The sequence below is a fragment of the Chrysoperla carnea genome, chromosome 1, assembly GCF_905475395.1.
Source record: "Chrysoperla carnea chromosome 1, inChrCarn1.1, whole genome shotgun sequence".
In the NCBI taxonomy this organism is placed as follows: Eukaryota; Metazoa; Arthropoda; class Insecta; order Neuroptera; family Chrysopidae; genus Chrysoperla; species Chrysoperla carnea.
In genome coordinates, this window is record NC_058337.1 from 55,589,195 (window position 1) to 55,611,575 (window position 22,381).

At 28.9% G+C, this 22,381-nt stretch overlaps 1 protein-coding gene across 1 annotated transcript in view; it reads right to left on the reverse strand.

The window, feature by feature from the left end:
- LOC123290547 (division abnormally delayed protein) overlaps positions 1-21,281 on the reverse strand; it is a 251,800-nt gene extending 230,519 nt beyond the window's left edge. Inside the window, exon 1 of the mRNA XM_044870767.1 lies at positions 20,885-21,281. Within this exon, the coding sequence (XP_044726702.1) occupies positions 20,885-21,062 (178 nt within the window). The 5' untranslated portion in view covers positions 21,063-21,281. The remainder of the gene's footprint in view (positions 1-20,884) is intronic.
- Between the last annotated feature and the right edge of the window lie 1,100 nt (positions 21,282-22,381).

The window sequence follows — 22,381 nt, forward strand, 5'->3', positions numbered from 1 at the left end:
AGATCATTGTACCGTTCAATATTTGTATCGTTTCATATGTAAACAAACTTGAAAATGTCTTTTAATTAATACAAAATACATATCATTTTGTTTTATTTTGTTGTTTTTGATGATTACTCAACCATGTTTTGGCAAATATTTCAAAATTGAGAATGTAGGTGTATGAGAATATATATATATATATCGTGTGAACAAGCGACGCGCAGAAAGCAAGAGGATGTTCGTTGCTTGCTATATACTACGCTGATACTAATTTAACGGGAAGTTTACATAAACGAATTTCTTAAAAATAAAAAACCATCTCTGATCTTTTAGAAAATGTATTATAGCACATCTGTATAATTTCAATTTCAAAACCACTCACTTGTTAGGTATCTATATCTGTCTCATTTTGTTCTGCTCTATTCACATATGTATGTCTCTTTTAACCATTATATTTACTATGTGTCAGGGCGCCGTAGACTGTTATCTTTTAAAAATTCTTTTCAGAATCATACTCGATGATCTACTGATTCAAAAGTTTTCCAAACCGTATTGCACTACAAAGACAAATGAAATGTCTTACGGGATTTCGTAAAGAAATCATCGAGATTCTTATTTCATTCATATACTTGGGAGACAAATGAAAATTGTTGAAAAAATGGCAGAAAACCTTGAAAGAAAAACTGTTAATAAATTGTTTGTTACATATGATCGATTGGATGTAATCGGTTCCACATAAGCATACTCATATATTACTTGAGAAACACCTGTACGACACTAACCATAATAAAACGTGGAGAAAACTTTTCTATGTTCCGGACAGGTAAGCGTAATCTACCAATTGTACGCACATTCAATAGATGCGATCGTTTCTATGTCAACACATATTACCTTGGAAAACTAGTTTCCTGTACCTCACATGCAGAAATAAAAATTTATTCATTTTTAACATACTTCAAACAAAAAAGGAGGAGGTTCACAATTCGTCTGTATTTTTTTTTTTATGTTTGTTATGTGAAGTGTTAAGATCAATATTTTCAGCTACATATATACGTATATGATTTTTGACAATTACATTTTCCAACTTTAATTTAGCGATAACTTGAAGTCCTGTCATTTTCATGACTCAAACTATTATTTCTCAAAATTTGAAAAAGTTTGACCGAAATGCAGATTACATCTAATTTGTGCGAGGTCTATCTCTATGCTAAATAGAACCACTGAGGCATCCTATTTTACACTTCATCGTTTGTTATACATAAATATGTATATGAATAAAACCATAACACATAAAGTATACATTTTTACAAAAAGTATATCTCTTATTCGATGTTACAACAACATACAATAAATAGAAATGAGCGATAAATTCGCGAGATGTTGTATATTTTATTATGGTAACCATACAGGCAGGCTTGGTTGTTACATAACGACCGTTATTATTATCGATAATAAACTGTGTATGCATGTGGCTTTTTGAATTCGATGAAATATACCTACGTTTGAAATTCATGATTTTGTTGTGTTGTTGATACAATTTATAATTAACAGAAGAAGTGTAAACAAACAATTGACTGAGTTAATTGTTGAAATACCATGTATAGACAGTGTTGATTACTCTGTCACATTACTTATACATATATGTCATACATATATAACTGATATTCCCATATAATAATACATACAATACAATTTGCGCATAATTTGGCGCTCTCACGAATAGACAGTGATGTTTACGAACAAATGTTTCAAACAAAAGTTTTTTATTTTTTTATAAGAAACATTTTTTACACTTAAACTTTTGTTCTATCTCTAACGGTTTACAAGATTGGCCTATATTGCTCATTTACGAACTCGACCTTACTTTTTACGTCCTAAGCACGCTATAAAAATTTTAGCTTGATATCTCTTTTCGTTTTTGAGTAATCGTGATGACAGACAGACAGACAACCGGAAATGGTGATTTTATGAACACCTATACCAAAATTTTATTCATAGTATCAATATTTTTAAGCGTTACAAACTTGGGACTAAAATATAGTACACCGAAGTATATTTCATATACATAGTATAATAAACCCTAAAAGGATTTTACATTTATGATTTAGGACAAATGACAATTATATTTATTTATGTTTACTGAAATGAATATATTAATGTTCGGTGAAGTTTGATGAAATTCACTAATAGATAATCTAATGGCCTACTTTTCAGTCAACAAAACAAATCAACCGAATCTTCTGGAACCCCGGAGTTTAATGCGCCTTTTGGTTTGATAATTTTTCCTCTTAAAAGCCTATCTCCTCTTAATATCTAATCGCTAGAAAAGCATAGGATATTTTAACACAATAATAAAAAGAACCTATAAAAAACAATCCCTTTCCCTATATATTATAAATGTAAAAGTAAGGATGTTTGTTTGTTTTTTACGCTTTCACGCAAAACTAATGAATGGATTTGAATGAAACTTAATAATAATATAGCTCATACATTATAATAACACATGAGCTATAATTTATAGAGATTTTTTTTTTAATTTAAAAATTAATTTAATTTGACATTACTATTAATTACAGATTTCTGTAAAAATAGTCAATATAAAATATTTCATGGCCATCTTTTCTGATATACTCAATGAATAATTACGACTATTTTACATTTAAAAAAATAGAAAAAAAACATACATATATTTTACCTGTGTAAAACAATCTTTACCATTATTTCGAGTGATATAGAAAGGAGATAATCGAGAGCAGAGGGGTGGAGGCTATAACACAGTAGTCTTTATCAATCATTACTTCTAAACCCATCGAAGCGGGTAGGTATCACTCTAGTATATAATATTATATATTCGTTTTAGTCGATACAGCCAAAAATCTCCTACAATACACCACCTACAACTGGTTCAGACAAAAGTTGTTACATTTTTTCTCAGTCTAACCTTAAATTTGGCTAAGTTTCAGGGTCAATTAAAAATTAACTCAAGTTCAAAATTCGAAGTGCAAAAACAAAAATACTCTACAGAACCCTGAATCAATCGCAGGGTATTGTACGCTTAATAAATACAACGCTTATAATAATCTAAAAATTAATTAGGAGATGATATTTTTAATTAACAATAATTAATGATATTTTCGCACAAAATAAATTGTTCTTAGAACCATATATATATGTGTACTTTATTTTACACAATCATTAAACCAGTGATGCTCAAAATACACTAAATCATATTTTCTTAGGATAGAAATTTCAGTAAAATTATATAATTAATTGTTTAAGATCTACTATTTTATGAATATAATAATTAATTAAAATAATTATTGGTATATACATAGTGAATTCTATATTTAAAATCATTATATTTGTTTTATTATCCCAAAAAATTTAAGTGAATATTATATTTGTGTGTGCCATATGAAGAAGAATCTTTTATAATAATAAAATATATTATGAAGACATCATTTTAATTTAAATTTTTATTACATTAATTGATATTAATGTATCCAAAAATATTATGTCCCTCTTCCTTTCTCATCATTTAAATATGTATAATGCCTGCCTCATATTATAGTTTAATATCTTATATATTCTTGCTGCGTTAATAAATACCACTGCTTTCATTTTTTCTTAAGTTTAAGGCTCCTTAGGCGGCGATAATTGTAACATTTGCATTACCATAAAAAAGTTAAACAAATGAAATTTACAAAATTTAAAAAAAACCCTGACAAATTTTTCTCATACGGAACAGTAAACTCGCACTTGAAACATATCTAAGAACACTCTCCATTAAATTACTTTTTTCCTTCAAGCCTTTTCCAAACTGAACCGATTTTGAAGATCATTGCCATTTTTTTAGTTTTTTCGGATACGGGGCTCTAAACTCACACTTGAAACATAGCTAAGAACACTCTCCATTAAATTAGCTATCAAACGAAACAAAAAAATTTATCCGTCTAGGCGCAAGCTGCTACAGACAAGCAGACTGTTTGAGTGATGGTATCATAATATGATATCATCAATTTAGCGCTAAAAATCTTATGTATCTGTCTATAAAGATAAAGCAAATACAATGAGTTTAAAATCGATTCCCTACACTTCCAAAAATTTCAGCTAAGATTGATGATAGACGAGTAAATTATAAATACTTCAATATTATAAACGCTTTCGGTTTCCCCACAGCGATTCATCGTTTTAATACACAGTGGAAAAAAAGTGGGTCAGTAGGTTCTTCAATCGGAATTCTGAGATTCATTGTATAATTATTCTATGTGTTTTACCATCTTTTTTGCTGATTATTTCAAGTTCTCAATTATTATGAGAGGATGGGTGCTTCATGCATATACCAAGCACAACACTTATTAATTAACTATTACGGTGGAAATCGAACAAGTTATACTAGGCATACCGCGTTCGGAATTGGTAACGCTTTAAAGAAGTATGGTGCCAGAGTAGGCCACTGTGAAAAAATAATGACAAAATCGTCATTTAATCCTTTGATTTAACTTTTTCTGTTCTACGTGACGATTAGTTTCAACGAAATACCACTAAATTCTGTGAACATCTAGGCATATGTGTATCCGGCACATTTGAAACAATCGCAACAAAAACATTAATTAACTTTTAAGTAGACTTAATAAATAGAAACAGAAAATTATTTCTATGTTATATCTTGTACAGGAAATGAACTAAGATTGACGACAATTACGAAGCGCAAAGACAAGCGATGCGATGCAATACAACAACAAAACTATGATAAATCAAAGCTTATTTAACTGTGTAATAAACATATACAAACCTAACATTTTATATGCTCCAATTGTATACCTATTTTGATTTGTTTAGAAAAATAAATACATAACTTGAATTTGTATTCATGCGTCAAAATTTATTCAACATTTGAATAACGCTTGATTTGGTTATTGGTATTCTTTGGAAAATTATTCAATGTGAAGTGAACTGTTATCTATTGTGTCAGTCTACTTAGACTAACCTAACGTTATGTTTATGTGACCTAGCGCATATTTGAAACCAGGTTGCCTACTGCCTAAAAATTATTTTTCCAATACGTGGAAGATTATTTCTACACTGATTCTCACAGTGACTTCTCGTTTTTTATCAAAATATTCTAGCAATTTTTAATAAAAAACCAGCCATTTAATTCAAAAATGGCCCATATTTGAGTCAAAATGGAATTCTAGAACTTTCAATAAACAACTTAAATTTTTTTTAGCAGGCCAGAGAATAAGTATGTAACTCTTTTTAAGGAACTCTTTTCATGGCATTGTATATATCTATACACGTTTCCATTCCTTTTTATATACACACTGTGTAAAAAAAACGCACATTTTAGTATATGCACTCTATGTAAATCAGTGCGTACTTTTTTGATGCAGAGTATCCATATCAAAACTTTTCCATTCCATTTTATATATGCATACCCGATTTCAACGTGGACTATCCTTTATTCCACCGTCCCTTCTTCATGGTAAAATGATAAATTATGAAAATTACACTTTTATTTACAAATTAAACCTAAGCATTAATTTTGTCCTGTTAGGATTCAATTTGTGTGTATCGATATTTATATAATATTGATTTTAATTTTATTATTATTGTATTAAAATATTTCTGTTATATTATATAAACTTTGTATAATATTTTTATAACCTGTAATAACTTTTGACTTTGTACTTAATTTATTTTCCGAATATTGGGTTTTACTTGAATTAAAAAAAAATTTTTATTGGCCATAGAATTTTCTTGTCATTTTCATCGCTTATAATTTTGTCATAAAAAACAGACTTGGATCTCGAAACTATTATGGAAATTAAATAATTTTTACGACAAAATTATAATGTTTTTTTATTAACACGCTTATTTTAGCTTCTCCTGTATGTATGTGTGTTTGTATGTAGCTCTCTAATATCATATCCATGCATAGAGCATCATCAGTTATATACATTTATTATACTACCGATAACCATACTATACATATATACTTAGAACAAACAACAAGCGTGTTTTTTAAACTATATTATTATTTTTTACATGTATTTTCGTCAAATATCGTCCCAGCCAATACATCAAAACTCTCCGTGTTACTAGGCTAGGTCAGTAATGACGGTATTAACAACTAGGGTAGAGCATTCAATAATTTTTTTATATTTTTTTTTTTGAGATCTCACAATTTTGTATATGCACATAAAAATTTATTAGTATAGGGTGTATCGAAATGCTTTCCTCCAGCTATTTCATTTTCTCAAAATGTTGCTGTGCATCTACTATAAATATTTCTACTACATTTATGTATATTCTACGCGAATGTTTAAAATAATGTTCAAACTTAAAGGAAAACTGAAAATCACGTTTCCGCTAACTTTATATAATCTCACGCAACAATATGGTCGACATTATAGGTTACACAAGAATAGACAAATTGCTAAAATATTTATAAATATAAAAAAAAAAGTAAGCATGAAATAAGAAAAATGAAGAAAAGTAATACGGTATCAGTAGCCTATCCATCTCTCGCGTCGGTTTGTCTGTCTACTTTCACTGTCGAAAAGTTAGGTGTAAGAGAATGTTATGTGTATATATTTTATTGTACAGTTAAAGTTTCTCCCTACGAAATAACGGAAAACCATGCTAATTTTGTTGATTTTCATTTTTGTTTTACTTAAAAAATGTTTCACAATATACAAAATACATACCAGTATATTAAAAATATTGTTTACCATTGGCAATATCAGCAATGAGTTATGTCTATAACCGAGTTAAGTTCTCTGTATCTAGCAACTTACGCACAAAAATATTTCCAAGAATATCACGTGAAAGAGAAGAATTTGCAAGAATACGGGGTAAATTTAATCTCAAATATCTGCTTATCCTTAGTAATTAAAACGAATGATTTAGTGCAATTCTTCTATAAAATGTATAAATTTGGGAATTTTGATTTTAGAACTTTAAGACGCAGTATCCAATTTAAAATTGTATGTACATATAATATTTTTTGTGTATTAGTATCCGAAACCTGTAAAATACATTTTATAAACAAACCTTGATGTTGACCTCCAAAAGTTTTTGGTATTTTGTTGAAAAATACAAAAATATAATCAATACGAATTTGTTTTCGAATTTCTACTTTGTTCTTTGTCATACACATTGGGTTTAGTCCTTTTGTAATTACCTAACTGCTTCTGTCTAGCTTACTTGTTGTTGTACTTTGATCTTGCTCTTACACATACACAAGACTTTCAAGACCAAAATCAATGAGTAAGACAAAGATGTTGAGCTCACTACACTAAATTCATCAAACAAAGATAGTCAAATACAGTCTTGATTTCGGTCTTGGTCTTGGTCTCGCTCATCACGAATCAAAATTCTGACAGAAAAGGTTTCTTATAAAATAAAAGATCTAACTATCGCTACATGTATCAATCACATGTATGTTTCGTTTTAAAGCCACAACTTCACAAGTGAAATTTACAAAATTCAAAAAACCCCCGAGAATTTTTTTGGGTACGGAACTCAGGATAGGCATGGCGATCAAACTTACAACACCTCTTTTTTTGGTTCGTGGATTAAAAATTAAAAACTTGCTCTAATACCCCCGCCCTACCCTAAATTTAACACTCTAGTATCATAAATTTAACTCCCGAGATGTTCAAAAAACATTTACCAGTGTGTGAATAATAAACAGAAAATGAAAACCTTTAACCAATAAATGCACAGGTACCCGTGAAATTATGTTCATTCATAAAAATTCAGCATCTATTTTAATAAAAACCTAAAAAGAATAAAACAAAGTTTTTGTTCAAATTAGTAAAAAAAAATTATTGCAGTTATTTAAGTTAAATGGCATTTAATAAAATTTATAAATAATAAATATTATTTTTAATAAATCGATATAAATTATAAATAAATAATCTCTATTAACGATCAAACAAACATAATAAACACTAAAAAATATTTCACTGCTGGAATAATAGCAACAAAAGCCATTCTTCTTAATACTACTAAATAATACTTATATTGGATAAAGAACACCAAAATCATAAATAATACTAAAAATTAAATAAATCACATCATTTTAAGGAATTTCCTATCTACTCTGTGAGAGTGATATACCCATTATGAGTCCCTCTAGCAAATACTAACTATAAACCAAAGCCAAACCACCCTTTAAGAACACTTCATAGGAGAACAAAAATGTATGAATCATTCTAAAAATGAATAAGGTGTCATATTTTATCAAAAAATATTATACCTGAAGAATTTAAAAAAAAAAAATTGTATCTACATCAGAAAGCCTACATCACACTTTACCTGGCGTTCATCTCTCACACACGGCTTCCCAAAGAATGGTTATACATATTTCAAAAATGAAAATAAAATAAATTATGATTATGCAAGATTTTAAAAAAGTATTTTACTGCGAACATAATTTTTGAGAAAAGAAATTTGTATGTCAAATATGACGCACAAAGGTTAATTTATATGTTTATAGTTATTTGCAACTTCATTCAATTTTTCATATACATTAGTACACTATATGTATCCGATTCTGCCCGGATGCTTTGGAACAAATTTTAAGTTTGGCCACATAATTCTTGATTCTCTGTTAATTTTTTCATAAATTTTGTTTCGTTCGCTTTTCAATAGACCAATATGCTGACGCGACGGTTAGAATATTAGAACCTTTGGTAGAGCATTTGCCATACTCGATTATAAACAAAAGATGTAATGTGTTGCGAATAGCAAAAGCACATCTAATAGGTTGGCTGATAAGTCCCCGGTCTGACACATAGATGGCGTCGCTAGTATTAAATGCATATTATTTTTATATAGTACCAACCTTCAAATGATTCGTGTCAAAATTTGACGTCTGTAAGTCAATTAGTTTGTGAGATAGAGCGTCTTTTGTGAAGCAACTTTTGTTATTGTGAAAAAAATGGAAAAAAAGGAATTTCGTGTTTTGATAAAATACTGTTTTCTGAAGGGAAAAAATACAGTGGAAGCAAAAACTTGGCTTGATAATGAGTTTCCGGACTCTGTATTTTTTCCCTTCAGAAAACAGTATTTTATCAAAACACGAAATTCCATTTTTTCCATTTTTTTCACAATAACAAAAGTTGCTTCACAAAAGACGCTCTATCTCACAAACTAATTGACTTACAGACGTCAAATTTTGACACGAATCATTTGAAGGTTGGTACTATATAAAAATAATATGCATTTAATACTAGCGACGCCATCTATGTGTCAGACCGGGGACTTATCAGCCAACCTGTTAAGTTTTTCAAAAACTATGGCTTAGAATGCAACAAATTTGATTGTTCCTACATAATTATATAGATCAATCTATGAATTAGGAAATTTCCAGAAATTAGCATTAGCGTTATGACGAAATTTTTAACAACAAACTCTTGATAGACCAGTAATATAATTCCAAATGTCACTTCTAATGAAATTCCTAGAAAACGTCCAGTCGAGTATATAAGAAAAGCCCTTAATGATTCATGCGAATAATTTTAAACTTTAAGGGTTTAAAAACCTGTTGTCTTCACTACTGCTTTTATAATACAATCTATACCATGTATATATGAAATATATCATAGTATATTAAGTTTATTCCCAAGTTTGTAACGCTTATAAATATTGATGTTACCAACAAAATTTTGGTATAGTTAAGTTTATAAAATCACCTAATTTGTCCATTTACGGTTGACTGTCCGTCTGCCCGCCTGTCTGCCCATCAAAAAATCAAAAACTAAAAGAGATATCAAGCTGAAATTTTATAGCGTGCTCCGGACGTAAAAAGTGAGGTCGAGTTCATAATTGAGCAACATAGGTATTGGATATTGGGTCTATCTTGTACACCGTTAGAAATAGAATAAAAGTTTAAATGTAAAAAAAAAATGTTCGTTATAAAAAAAAAAAAACTTTTGTTTGAAAATTTTTTTTGTAAACATCACTGTTTGCCTACGGGGGCACAAATTAGGTGCAAATTTTATAGTATGTATAATATGGGAATATCGGTTATGAATGTACTATCTAAAAGTGAATATCTTTCTTTACTTACGAGACGTCAAAATACAAACGATTGCGTCACCAACACTTTCTATATTTGGTATTTCAACAATTAACTCAGTCAATTGTTTGTTTTTACTTACTTAACCTTCGAGTCTTCTGTTTTGATCGTCTACGGATCCTTTAAATTTTTCTCATTATATTATTTCTTTAAACACTTGACAGTTTAAAATTAAAATGAAAATCCAGAATTATTAGAGAAAATCATGCAAAAAAACACCCATCAACTTTTTAAACAAACAATCTTAATTATGTATACAAAAGATAAAACAAGATGATCTTGCTGACCTGATTTTTATAAAACAACACATAACGTAAGTAAGTGAAGTTATTTACATTTATAACTTGTCGTATAATGGTTTAGCACAAAAAAACACAACAAAATTGAAAGGAGAGGCTAGTTGTTTATTATAACAAATACCTATATCTCTAATAGTTATCTCTATTTTGATAATACACTATGATATAAGTATAAAATATTACATATCGATAAATGTTTTAATATTTATTATACGTATTACTATTATTTTATTGGAATTAGGTGGAGTTTGTTTTTATAAAGGTAGGTTTTCATTATAAAGAAATTTCAATTAGTCTCAGATCTGAAGCTACAGATGGCTTTTAAAAATCTTCATGCCATTTGACATCAACTCTAGTCTTGCAACAAAGGATTTCTCTAGTTTAAAGTACCTAACACGAGGAGAACCTCAAGAAATCGTACAAAATGAGAGATTATTCCATATTCTATGAATAGACAAATTTCTAATACAATAATTTTACACTCGTTTTTAGTTCCAACGTATATCAGCAGAACAACCCTCATCATTATTTTGTACTAGCTTGACACCCACCCGCTTCACTGGGCTTAAAAGTAAAAACCACCGCTTTATAGCCTCCACCTCTCTTGATCTCACTTATCCCCTTCCATAACACTGGAAGGGATTGTTATACACAGCTAAAAGATATGTACAGTTTTCAATTTTTTAAATTGTAAAATAATCATAATTCATTGAGTATATCAGAAAAGGTGGCCATGATTTGTTTGACATTTACTGTTTTAAACTTTTACAGAAATTTTTAATTTATGGTTCAAAATGATGATCTTGCTCCATCTGTGATCATTATTTTGAACAATAAATTAAAGATTTCTGTAAAAATTTAAAATAGTAAATGTCATATTAAATTTATTTATTTTTTTTTTTTAAATATCTAATATAGATTGTAGCTGATGTGTTATTCTGATGTATGAGCTATATTGCTGTAAAGTTTCATTAAAAACCATTTGCTAGTTTTGGCGTGAAAGCGTAACAAACTAACAAACAAACAAACAAACATCTTTACTTTCACATTTATAATATATAGGAATAGTCATGCTTTTAACTTATACAATTTAATATTACTCATGTTATGAGGAAAGGGAATTTTAAAGGGAGCAGAAATCGGAAGTTTGTGTAAATGTAGACAGTTCTTCAAGAAAATTACCAAAAATTAGTACAAGCTTTACCGGTTTCTCCGTTCTTATCCAGTGTTTTTTATCCAGACGTTTAATTAACCGACCAGTTAATTACCAATGATAATCTGACGCTGCCAGAATTCAGAAACGTTATTTCACACTTCCAAGCGGATAAACGCTAAGATATTTTTTAATATTAATTTTTTTGCTTTTATCCAGATCATTTCTGTACTGTAAATCTTCGAAGAAGCTTTTCCTCTAATATAACAACCTCTTTGCTTATTCATATACTTGCCAGTTAAAGTAGAATGTAAAAGTTCTTCAATTCTCACCGTTTCAATACCCGAATAAGATTCAGAAGTGATTAAAATCCTGCTGTTATTAAAAAACATTGAAGTAGATATTCCTCTCAAATTCAAAAATAATTACAACACTCAAAAAAGGATAGCACAATTTTTGTATGTATCCATTAAGTAAATATCATTTTAGAGACATGGCCTTCATAATACTTCACTGGAAAACATTTGTTGTCATTTACACGACTGGTAGTATATAAATGAAAATAAATCAAGAGGATATTTTAATATACTAACCCTAATTAATTTTATAGATTAAAGCAAAACCTCAACACATATTCATATCCTACAAAAGTCCTGGTTATTACTCATTTATACAACATATTTAGACCTTGAAATCAATTGATCATAAACACCGATTTGCATGTAAGTCATGTTTAATTAGACATTCAACATTTTATTTTGTCTAGTTGATCACTCACAGTAAATTAATTAATGTACAAAATCAAAAAAAAAAAATCAATACGCCTGTGAATGTAATCACTATAACCATACACTAATCAAGTATTAATTATGTAATTATACTCTCTTCAATACACCTAAATACTCGCAGCTTCATTGAATTATTAATAAATAATTTTTTTTCCTTTCGTTTGTAGAAAAAAATTAAAGAAAACCGACATCAAAAGAAAAAATTTTCCAAAACAAATTAATATGCACTAAAAAGTAAAAAAAAATAACGATAATAGTCAGCCAAGGAAACAACTCTGACAGAACAGTTTGCTACATTACCTTGGCTGACACCGACTCCAAAAAAACCCAATAATTTTATCTGCATTATACTATCGTTTGTTTGTTTTTTTTACTTTTTAGTGCATATTAATTTGTTTTGGAAAAGTTTTTCTTTTGTAGTCGGTTTTCTTTTAGTTAAAAGTTTTTTTTATTTTGTGATTTACAGTGAATCTGAAATACACTAACTTTGTCTCTAAAAAAAAATCATCAAAATCGGTTGGCTTGATATTGCGTTATTCGCCCTCTTGTCGTGCATACTTAATGCAAATTTAAGACTTTTATGGTTTTCTCATGGATGCCGTTGTCAGGCCTGGACCATAATGAAATGGAAAGCACCAGCTTTCAAATAGATAAAGAATCTACAAAATCAGTTCACCCAGTCGAAAGTTCCGAGGTAACACACATAAAACAAAATACAGTCGAATTTATAACCTCCTCCTTTTTTGTTTGAAGTCGGTTAAATATTACAAATTGTTTATAAACTATAGAAAATAAAGAATACAAAAAATGAATTCAAAAAAGTTTATCATCTATATCAACAACAACTTAAGTTTTACTATTTTTGAGCTGTGCATAATTTTAAATTTTACTACCATCAAAATCGTATAACTTTTAAAGGCAATTCAATTTTTCCGAAATATGAGTTAAGCATCTTTGTCTCACTCATTCGTCTTGGTCTTGCAAGTCTTGTTTGGTCTTGCATAAGTGTAAAGGTCAGAAAGAAGTATAAAGTCAAGTATTCGTGATAGAAGCCTGTTAATTATAGAAGGAGCATGACAATTATGTAAAATGAAAAGCAAAGTACAAGTCTAAGTGCGTAGGAAAAAAATACTCAAATCAATCCTGTTTTGGTCCTGGTGCTTATCACTATTTCAAATTAATAAAATTGTCTCAAAAGTAAATCACAACAATATAACTCAATACGGAATTCTAAAACAAACTCTTTAGCTCTCACAAAGACTCATAAATACAAATATCACAGCATTATATAATACCGCGTAAAATATGGCACACCATATAATAAAACGTTGTGTTATTTACAAATAAAACAACGTTACTCGCAAATACAAGACCTCCGTATAGTCTCCATATAGTAATAGGAGACTTTAGTATACCTAAAGATAATTTGAAAATATTACGTATTATTAGAGGTATCAACAAAATGTCAAAATAAGGTAAGCAAATAACAAACATGACGAAATTATTAGCAAAAACCATGGGCATCAAAAATGAGCGAATTTAAAAACCTGATTATTTTGATCACGAAGTTATTAGAGATTAATTTTGATTCAGGCTCTACTAACACTAAATAACGCTAAATAAAGATTAAGTTAATTGTTTAAATACCATGTATAGACAGTGTTGATTACTCTGTCACATTACACATACATACATGCCACACACATATAACTGATATACCCATATAATTAAATACATACTATACAATTTGCGAATAATTTGCGCCCTCACGGGTAAACAGTGATGTTTACGAAAAAATGTTTCTTACAAAAGTTGATTATTTTTTTATAAGGAATATTTTTTACATTTAAACTTTGTTCTATCTCTAACAGTTTACAAGATGGGTCCTACGGACTCAAGACTCAATTGACCTATGTTGCTCATTTACGAACTCTTAACTTTTTACATCCTGGGCACGCTATAAAAATTTCAGTTTGATTTCATTTCGTTTTTGAGTAATCGTGATGAGAGACGGACAGACGACAGACAGACAACCAGGAATGGACTAATTAGGTGATTTTATGAACACCTATACTAAAATTTACCTTGGTATATTTCATATATAAAAAAAAAAATTATCGTACTCAAAAAAAGATAGCCGTGTTAAAGATTTTTGGGCATTGAAAATTAAAAATCTTAGAATTTTAAAGCTACGAATCTTATGAAAGATCAAAGCAGGTTTTCAAACTCGTACTTTTGTAGAATTAGACTCTAATCTGTAGATAGACGTAAAAATGCATTTGATAAAAGATACAGTGATTTTATTAACCTCGTTCTTCTTTGTTCCAACCCCTTTATACACACATGCATAAAAAGTTGTTTTTATTACGACAAATTTGTATGGTAAATATTCATTTTTATTATAACGTAATATTTTGCTGATGAAGATAATGTTATTTTTGCGTAGAGGAGAGTAAAGCTGTTGTAAACTGTAAGTTATTCAGAGGCAACTTTTCGAGACAAAGAATCCTGAAAATAGTTTTTAGGATTTTAAAATCGATTCTATGAACTTTACATCTAATAAAAAAGCCAAGTTGTGATGAACATAAATTTCCAACACCAGAACAATAACTTTAACAATTTTTTACGACTTTGAAACAAATATTTCGATTTTAATGTGTACCATAATATTGGATTGGACTACATTTTTTTTTATCACTTCAAATGAAGAATTCCTCACTTCACGAATAGAAAAGTGAAGTTGGTTTTTAAAAATCTTTACTAGTATGCAAGATATGAATGTTTAAAATTCCGAATTAAACAAACAGGAAGATACCTACTAGTGACGTCATACGTAGGTATCACCATAGAGATTATATTAAAACTTTATTTTGCTAAAATGAAATGGAACACCTTTGAATACAATCTTTGATTGCTTATAACTTGCTTATAACGTTTTTTAATCAATTTTAATTTCACTTTCAAATTTTGTCAAGGTATCTAGTTTAGTTTTAGATTATCATGGGTAATATGGCTAATCCGACATCAGGATTATCCCTTATTACTGACATAATATGTAGAGGCAAATTGAAAGCAGAAATTCTTAAACGCAAACCGAAAAATAAACCAAAAGAAGAAGACAAGAGAGAAAATTTTTCTGTTTGTAAATGCTACTTTTTAACACTTCTTGTTTCATTATTTAATGTACGTAATGTTGTGTATTCAGTATTTAGTTACTAACTACTTAAATAATGTTATCAAAATAAATTAAAGAATCCAATAATATTTTTACGAAATCGAGTAAAATTTGATGGTAATCCGATTAACATTGGTATTATAATTCTAGCTTATATCTGTGTAAACCAATGGCATCGAGTATTAACATTCTATACATATACACATAAATCTATCTATCTATTTCCCAGTAATAGAATGGACTTGACCAATTTATCTGTGTTAAGCTTTAATTAGCAGACAAAATTACAAGATTGATGGAATGAGATGATATTTACATGATTAGGTATGTGCCCATCGCTGTTTTCAATGAAAGGCCTTGTTACAACACTAAATAGGCATACCAATCATTGTTTTCTCTTTAATTAACTCCCTTCACCACAAACACAAAAGCCGCCCTTCATACATGGTGATTCCCATACTCCAGAATAAATTTTTAGCTAACCTTAAACGTGTTAAACAATTATTTAGATTAAAATATTTTTTATCTCTTTATACAGGTTGTCTCTTTTAAGTTGACATATGCTTGAAATTCGATAAATAAACTTAATTGAGGAAAATGCTTCAAACGAAAATGTTAATTTCAAAGGCACACTTGCTATAAGCTCTAAGTTTTGAGATTCAATTAAAACCTCACTCTGACTCATAACTGCCAAACGTTATATGAACGCTTTAAATTAGAAATTTATTTTTTATAAATAGGCAAACATTTTTTTGTAAACCGAAGAGTTTAGACAGTAATTTTGATAGCACAAAACTAGCTTTTTGTGCGTTTGTTCATTTAATTTGAACAAAAATGGTCTTTATAGAAAGAAAAAACTTGTATTGGATTTATTGGAAAATTGGATTCGAAGGGTGCCTAGATTTCGCAGAAACAATTATACAACAATTTTGGGTAATAATTTCTAAGTGTTCTTCTATCGATTGCCAGGTATGAAGTAGAGTGAACTTTTCATTGAGATTAAACACCTATGTCAAGTTTAATGTCTGCGTAAGATGTGCGCCTATACACACCCAACATTTTTCACTTGAAGCATTTTTATCGATAAAACTTATTTTTCGAATTTCAACCATATGTCAGCTTAAACTAAAAGACACCCTGTATACAGGCTATAAAATAACATGTATTACAAAAATTTTACTCATACAATTCAAAACAACTATAAACCTTTACCAGATTTTTATTGGTTTTAAGAGCATCGGATATCATAAATGTAATTTTTAACCATTGATCGGTGTTTTTGACTTCGCGAACACAGAAAAATTGTTAAAAATTTTCACACTCAGCGTTTCATGACAGAAATTTTCTAACCATGAAGTCTTCTTGTAAAAAATGTTGATCCTGTTTCTTATTTAGAATAAATAATCACAGATTTAATTATTTTATTTCTTCCAGTGTAAAGACTTTCAACAAAACCTGTTTTAATTGCAGAAAAATCGTAAAATAAATTGTCGCAGTGACCAAAGCAAGCGTGCATCATTAACTCCACATTTTTATAACAATTAAATTTGCACCTTTGTTTTCAAAAAACAAGGTAAAAAATTGATACCAGCATTCATTTTGGCAATTGATTTTATTAAGAACAGAAATTTAAGATGATGTTGTCAAGATCACGAAGGACTATAACTTCAGCGTATTCGGAAAGTCATTAACTAGACCACAAAAGCTTTATATTGACGTGTATTCTCCAGCTAGGAAGAAATTCAATTATCTTTCTATTGAATGTCGCTGTGAAAGCTATTTATTAATTTTTGGGCGTAATCGACAATTTTCTGGGCACTCTAAATGAAAATTGGCGATTACGGGAATGGATTAAAATTTTTAATTTAAATTTTGAATCCTCCAATACACGTGGCCCCTTAAAGCCCATGTACATAAAATAGTTATAAGAATATGTCGACGATAGACTAAAATATTTTTCACGGGTGAAACCCTTAAAAGAAAACATATCTAAAAAAAAGAACAGAAAACAAAAGTATCTTCTTCACTTTAAATAATACTTGGCGTAATATTCATGTTCTGCTATATTATTCGTGACATTTGTTGTGTGTTTGTAGAATAATCTAAATGATATTTCTATGCAAAACCATTGGAGGAAGTGGAAAGAGATGGAGATAAAAGAAGCACTGCCTTCTCATGTGCACAGTACTAAGGACTAAGGATTAATTCATATTACAAAACCCTTGGATTAAAATAATTGTATAATATTATTTTAGGTGGATACTAACCACTCATGTTTAAATTAGAAAATTTAAATATTTATGAGATAAGAAAAGATCTGTTCGTTGTTGCTACGTTTCAGTCAGTCGGTATATGGTGACATGTTCATTCATTTTCATTTTCACAACAGTAGCAAGCAAGACCAACCATATCCTCGAATGAATAATTAAATATATTACGTGAAAATATGAATTTAATTACTGATTACAAATGATACGTATATGATAAACATTCTCCTGGTATTTCATATATTTTGAATTGTAGAAATTTTTATGACAGCCGTGTTTCATTTTACGATTTTTAGCATTACGATTCATAGATTTGCATAGAACATAGATTGACAGTACACATATTAATAATAATAATAATTTATTTGCAAAAGATCAATTCGTTGTGTGCGTAGTCATGGTAGAGACAATAAAATCGATGCCAGCGCTTCCAGTGAAAAATTTTGGCGATAAAGGAGGCTGTTATGACTAATTTGCAGTTCTTTACATGTTTATCTTATAGAAAATGTCAAATTAAAATTATTGAAAAACACTAATTAATTAAACTTAATGCATTAAAAATTGTGAAAATAAGAAATCAAATTGCATAAATATTATTTTTCAAGTATAAATTATCATAATTATTTATTTAAATTTGTGAAACAATAATATTAAATTTTCAATGTAAGTCATAAATGCAATCCATACAATTATATATGCATCCATACAATTCTATAATTAAAGTAATGTATCGTTACCATGGAAACGCCTCCAATAAAACTCACGCACGGTGCGAATACAAGTATACAAAGAGTCAGTCGTACATAATTTAGATTTCAAGTATTTCATTGAGATCATAAACGGCTAAGTCTAGAAAATACTTTTTTAATTTTAATTTAAGATGAGCAAATTTCTTCTCCATTCAAATATCTCTGGAGAACTTTTAAAATATTTTGTATTCTGTACAGTTGCACTGGAATGTTTTCATAGAAGCTGGTTGTGTAAAGGATCAAAGAAAACTACGGATCTTGTATTGTGCTCTATGAGCTGAAAAATATTGTTTGAGATGCATATAGTTTAACAGCTTATAAATGTAGATGCTGGGAAGAGTCAAAACTTCATATTTTTGGAAGATGCTTTTCCACAAATCCCGTCAACCTATTCCAAATATACGCCATATAATTTTTTCTTGGTTATATAAGAATTCGTGAAGAATCAGTACTTCACCCTCACAATAATATACCATATTTTAAAATCAAGAAAACGTGCGCGTAATAAAATATTAGTAACTGGTCTATTTCTAAATACTGTTTTAAAGTTCTGAGCTGAAAACGAAACTTGTTCAAATTTTACAGGTTTTATCAGTTTGTTCCATAAAACGTACAGTACTGTCTATTTCTATTTCTAGTAACGTGGTTTTATCACTCATGTTATCATAGTCACCAATTTTATTATATAATGATTTAGATTGATTTAAAATTCTCACTAAACATTTCTATTGACAAACGTCCAACCACGGTTGCTTTATCGTAATTTTAAAATTGTTTTCTTAGTTCACGATTATTAACAATGTCCAACAGTATAACTGTAGTTGAAAAAATCTTTCTCTATATCTGCTTTATACAGTGATTTAGATTAAAGAGTTTAAAATAGAATAAAACCTTTTTCGAGAAACACGAAAGTGGGATAGATTGTTGTGGCGGTCTATTTTTATTTGATACGTCTGTGCTTTAAATTGATTTTTTTCCACTCTTTTTCAGGATACCTTGTAATTTACATTATTCGCGGAAAAACTATATCACAAGTAGATCCTAGCGATAATATAACACTGATATTATATCTACCTCACTAACAAATATGAAAAAAATTGTTTTTACAAAATTTCTTCACATTATTATAATTTCTAAATGAACCAGAATTTTTTTCGTATGTCATTAACGCACATGTGCATTTTGTCGTTAATATTCTATTTTAAATGGAATTTTCAAAATAAAAGTAAATAACAAAACTCACGACATTATATATAAATACCGTACCCCACAAATTTTATCGGACGTACATTACCTTTGTCATAATATTATAATTTTGTCTAAAAACGTATGTCACGTGGGAGATGACATTAAACAATGTAAATCAATACATTTTCAACCTGCCAGGAATAAAATGCAACTGCCGCATAATTAAAAACTGACTCGTGGTAAGTTGCATTGTGAATGAAAAATCAACCCGATTTACCCCAAAAAAGCCGTTTTGAAATAGGCCAAACAAAATTTTATTGTTTGCTAAAACGTACAAATTTCAAAAATTGTCTCACGCTTTTGTGAAAATATTCTGTTAGAAAAACAAAGGGATCTTTGCTAGATCTAAATACAAAAAATTTTTCATTCTTTCTATCATATCTTTTTTATTCATCGCAAATTGACATAACAGTTCATCAAAATCGGTTTATTCGCTTGAAATTAGTAAATTTTTGCTAATGCGTCCAAAAAGAATGTCAAATCCAGTTCCAAATCTTCCAAATAACAAAATTATTTATATATTATACTTTGGAGTAATGAAATACAGAAAGTAGTCTTGTCGTATTATCCATTTTTTTATTTATCATGTTAGCGATAAATTAAGTGTTTTGATATCAATAATGCAGTTGTTTTAATTAATCCAAAATATTTGTACCCAAAAGAACTATAATTTATTGTAAAGAAAAGTTAAAAACTATATTGTATAAATTATGTGTTAAGACTGGTGATAATTACTAAGAGTACTTAAATAGTCGTTAACAATTAAACATGTCCTAATGTTTGAAATTCACATCTCACATTGTAGAAACATTTGCACTTGAATTTGCACCCATTAGTTTTGAGTTACAACTTATAAATTCAATATTATATCTTGTATGTTAATTTTTTATTCCACATATAATAGCTCAACTAATTATTTCACCTGCGACCATTCTACAACAACCCTCTTTCAACTCTTACCCTCCACAAAAGCCTGTAAATTAAATTTCATCTTCATATTTGAAAATCAAACGCAATTCTGAATAATAAAACGGGCTTATTTTGATAATAATTTGTTTATCAATCAAAAAACTGATAAACAAGCAAAAAAATATTTCACTCAATTGGTAACAGGCTATAAAATTCAAACATACCATTCTGTTTAGAATTGACACTAATTGAAATATTTCGCATTTCAAAAAATGGTTTCACTAATTTACAATTGTCAACATTTTTAGTCCGATGTTCGTCACTTGTTTCTAAATTTCTGGCTACATTCACAGTATACAATGACACTAAAATTATTAATTTCAATAAATTTTTAACCATCATTTTTGCAACTTTTTTTAATTTATTTGTTTTGTTGAATTTGAAAACACCGCGTAAAATCTGTTGTGTATTTGTTTGGTTCAACAAAAATATTGTTCACTTAAAACTTATTTCATACTAACACGAAACACGCAAGTGTGCACTGTTCAATTGTTTCAAGCAGACTGGATTGGGTTAAGAATATTGGAATGCCGATCTCTCGATAGACGGACGGCGTGGACGAAGCACGACGGCACCCCGGCTAACTAAAATATACTACATGTATGTATGTATTATACACATAATATACAAGTGGGGAAGACGAACTGCACTAGCATATAACAGTGCATGACTATCGAAAAATTTGAAAAAATAACTTCCATTATCAAGATTATTAGTAATGTAAATTATTCCAACAACTTTTTTGTTGGAAAAATGATAAATGTGATAAATCCTTACGAAATTTTATACACAAGAAAAGTTAATAATAGAACTATTGTATTTAGAGTTCCAACCTAAAATAAAAAATACCTACATGCATCATTATCTTCAAAAAAAAAGCATAAAAGTTTCAAGATGTAAAAGTTGTTGTATTTATACGAAAAGTATTTGAAATTTCGAAACAATAATATTACATCAAAGTTTGAGCCTCATGCCTTGAAAAATTTACATATTTCTTATAACGCCTTGTTTTTCTATATTTGTACTTGATACAGATACAGCAAATTTATCATAAATGGTATTCGAGATATCCCAGTCTATATCGTTAATTTTAAAATTAGTAATTTTAAATCATTCGTGTACCTCGATTTTTTTGGACTTGTTGAAATGGTTTTTGTTGAATGTTTTTCGTCTTGTTCGTCCCTGTGCTCTCCGTAAATCAATCAATCGGAATGCTCTGTTCTAAATAAATGCATCATCAGTCTACAAAAAAAAAACGCGTTTTCGCTAGTGTGTATCAGAATATTTTGTCATTTAATAATGTTTAGTAAGTTGTGTTTAGTTCTAGCTAATTAACTATATTAAAATTTGTACACACTGTCGAAATCAAGATTGGAGCGTTTTTTGTAGGTTAGAGCGTTTGTTTTGAAACAAAAATATATGAAGCTTAATAATCTAGTAGAATCTAATAGAACATCGCTTTTACAGTCTGGAAGACAAGTCGGATTTTTAATTTCAGAAATAACCGTTACATTTCAAATTAGTTTTCGATAGGCTAGCGCCCCCTCATACTAGATTATAATATATAATATAACAAACTAAAAACACCGTCGGTATTGCTGTTTCTTTTTAATCAAAATCTTTCAAGTATTTTTATTATTGAAATTTGTTATTTTTGAGAA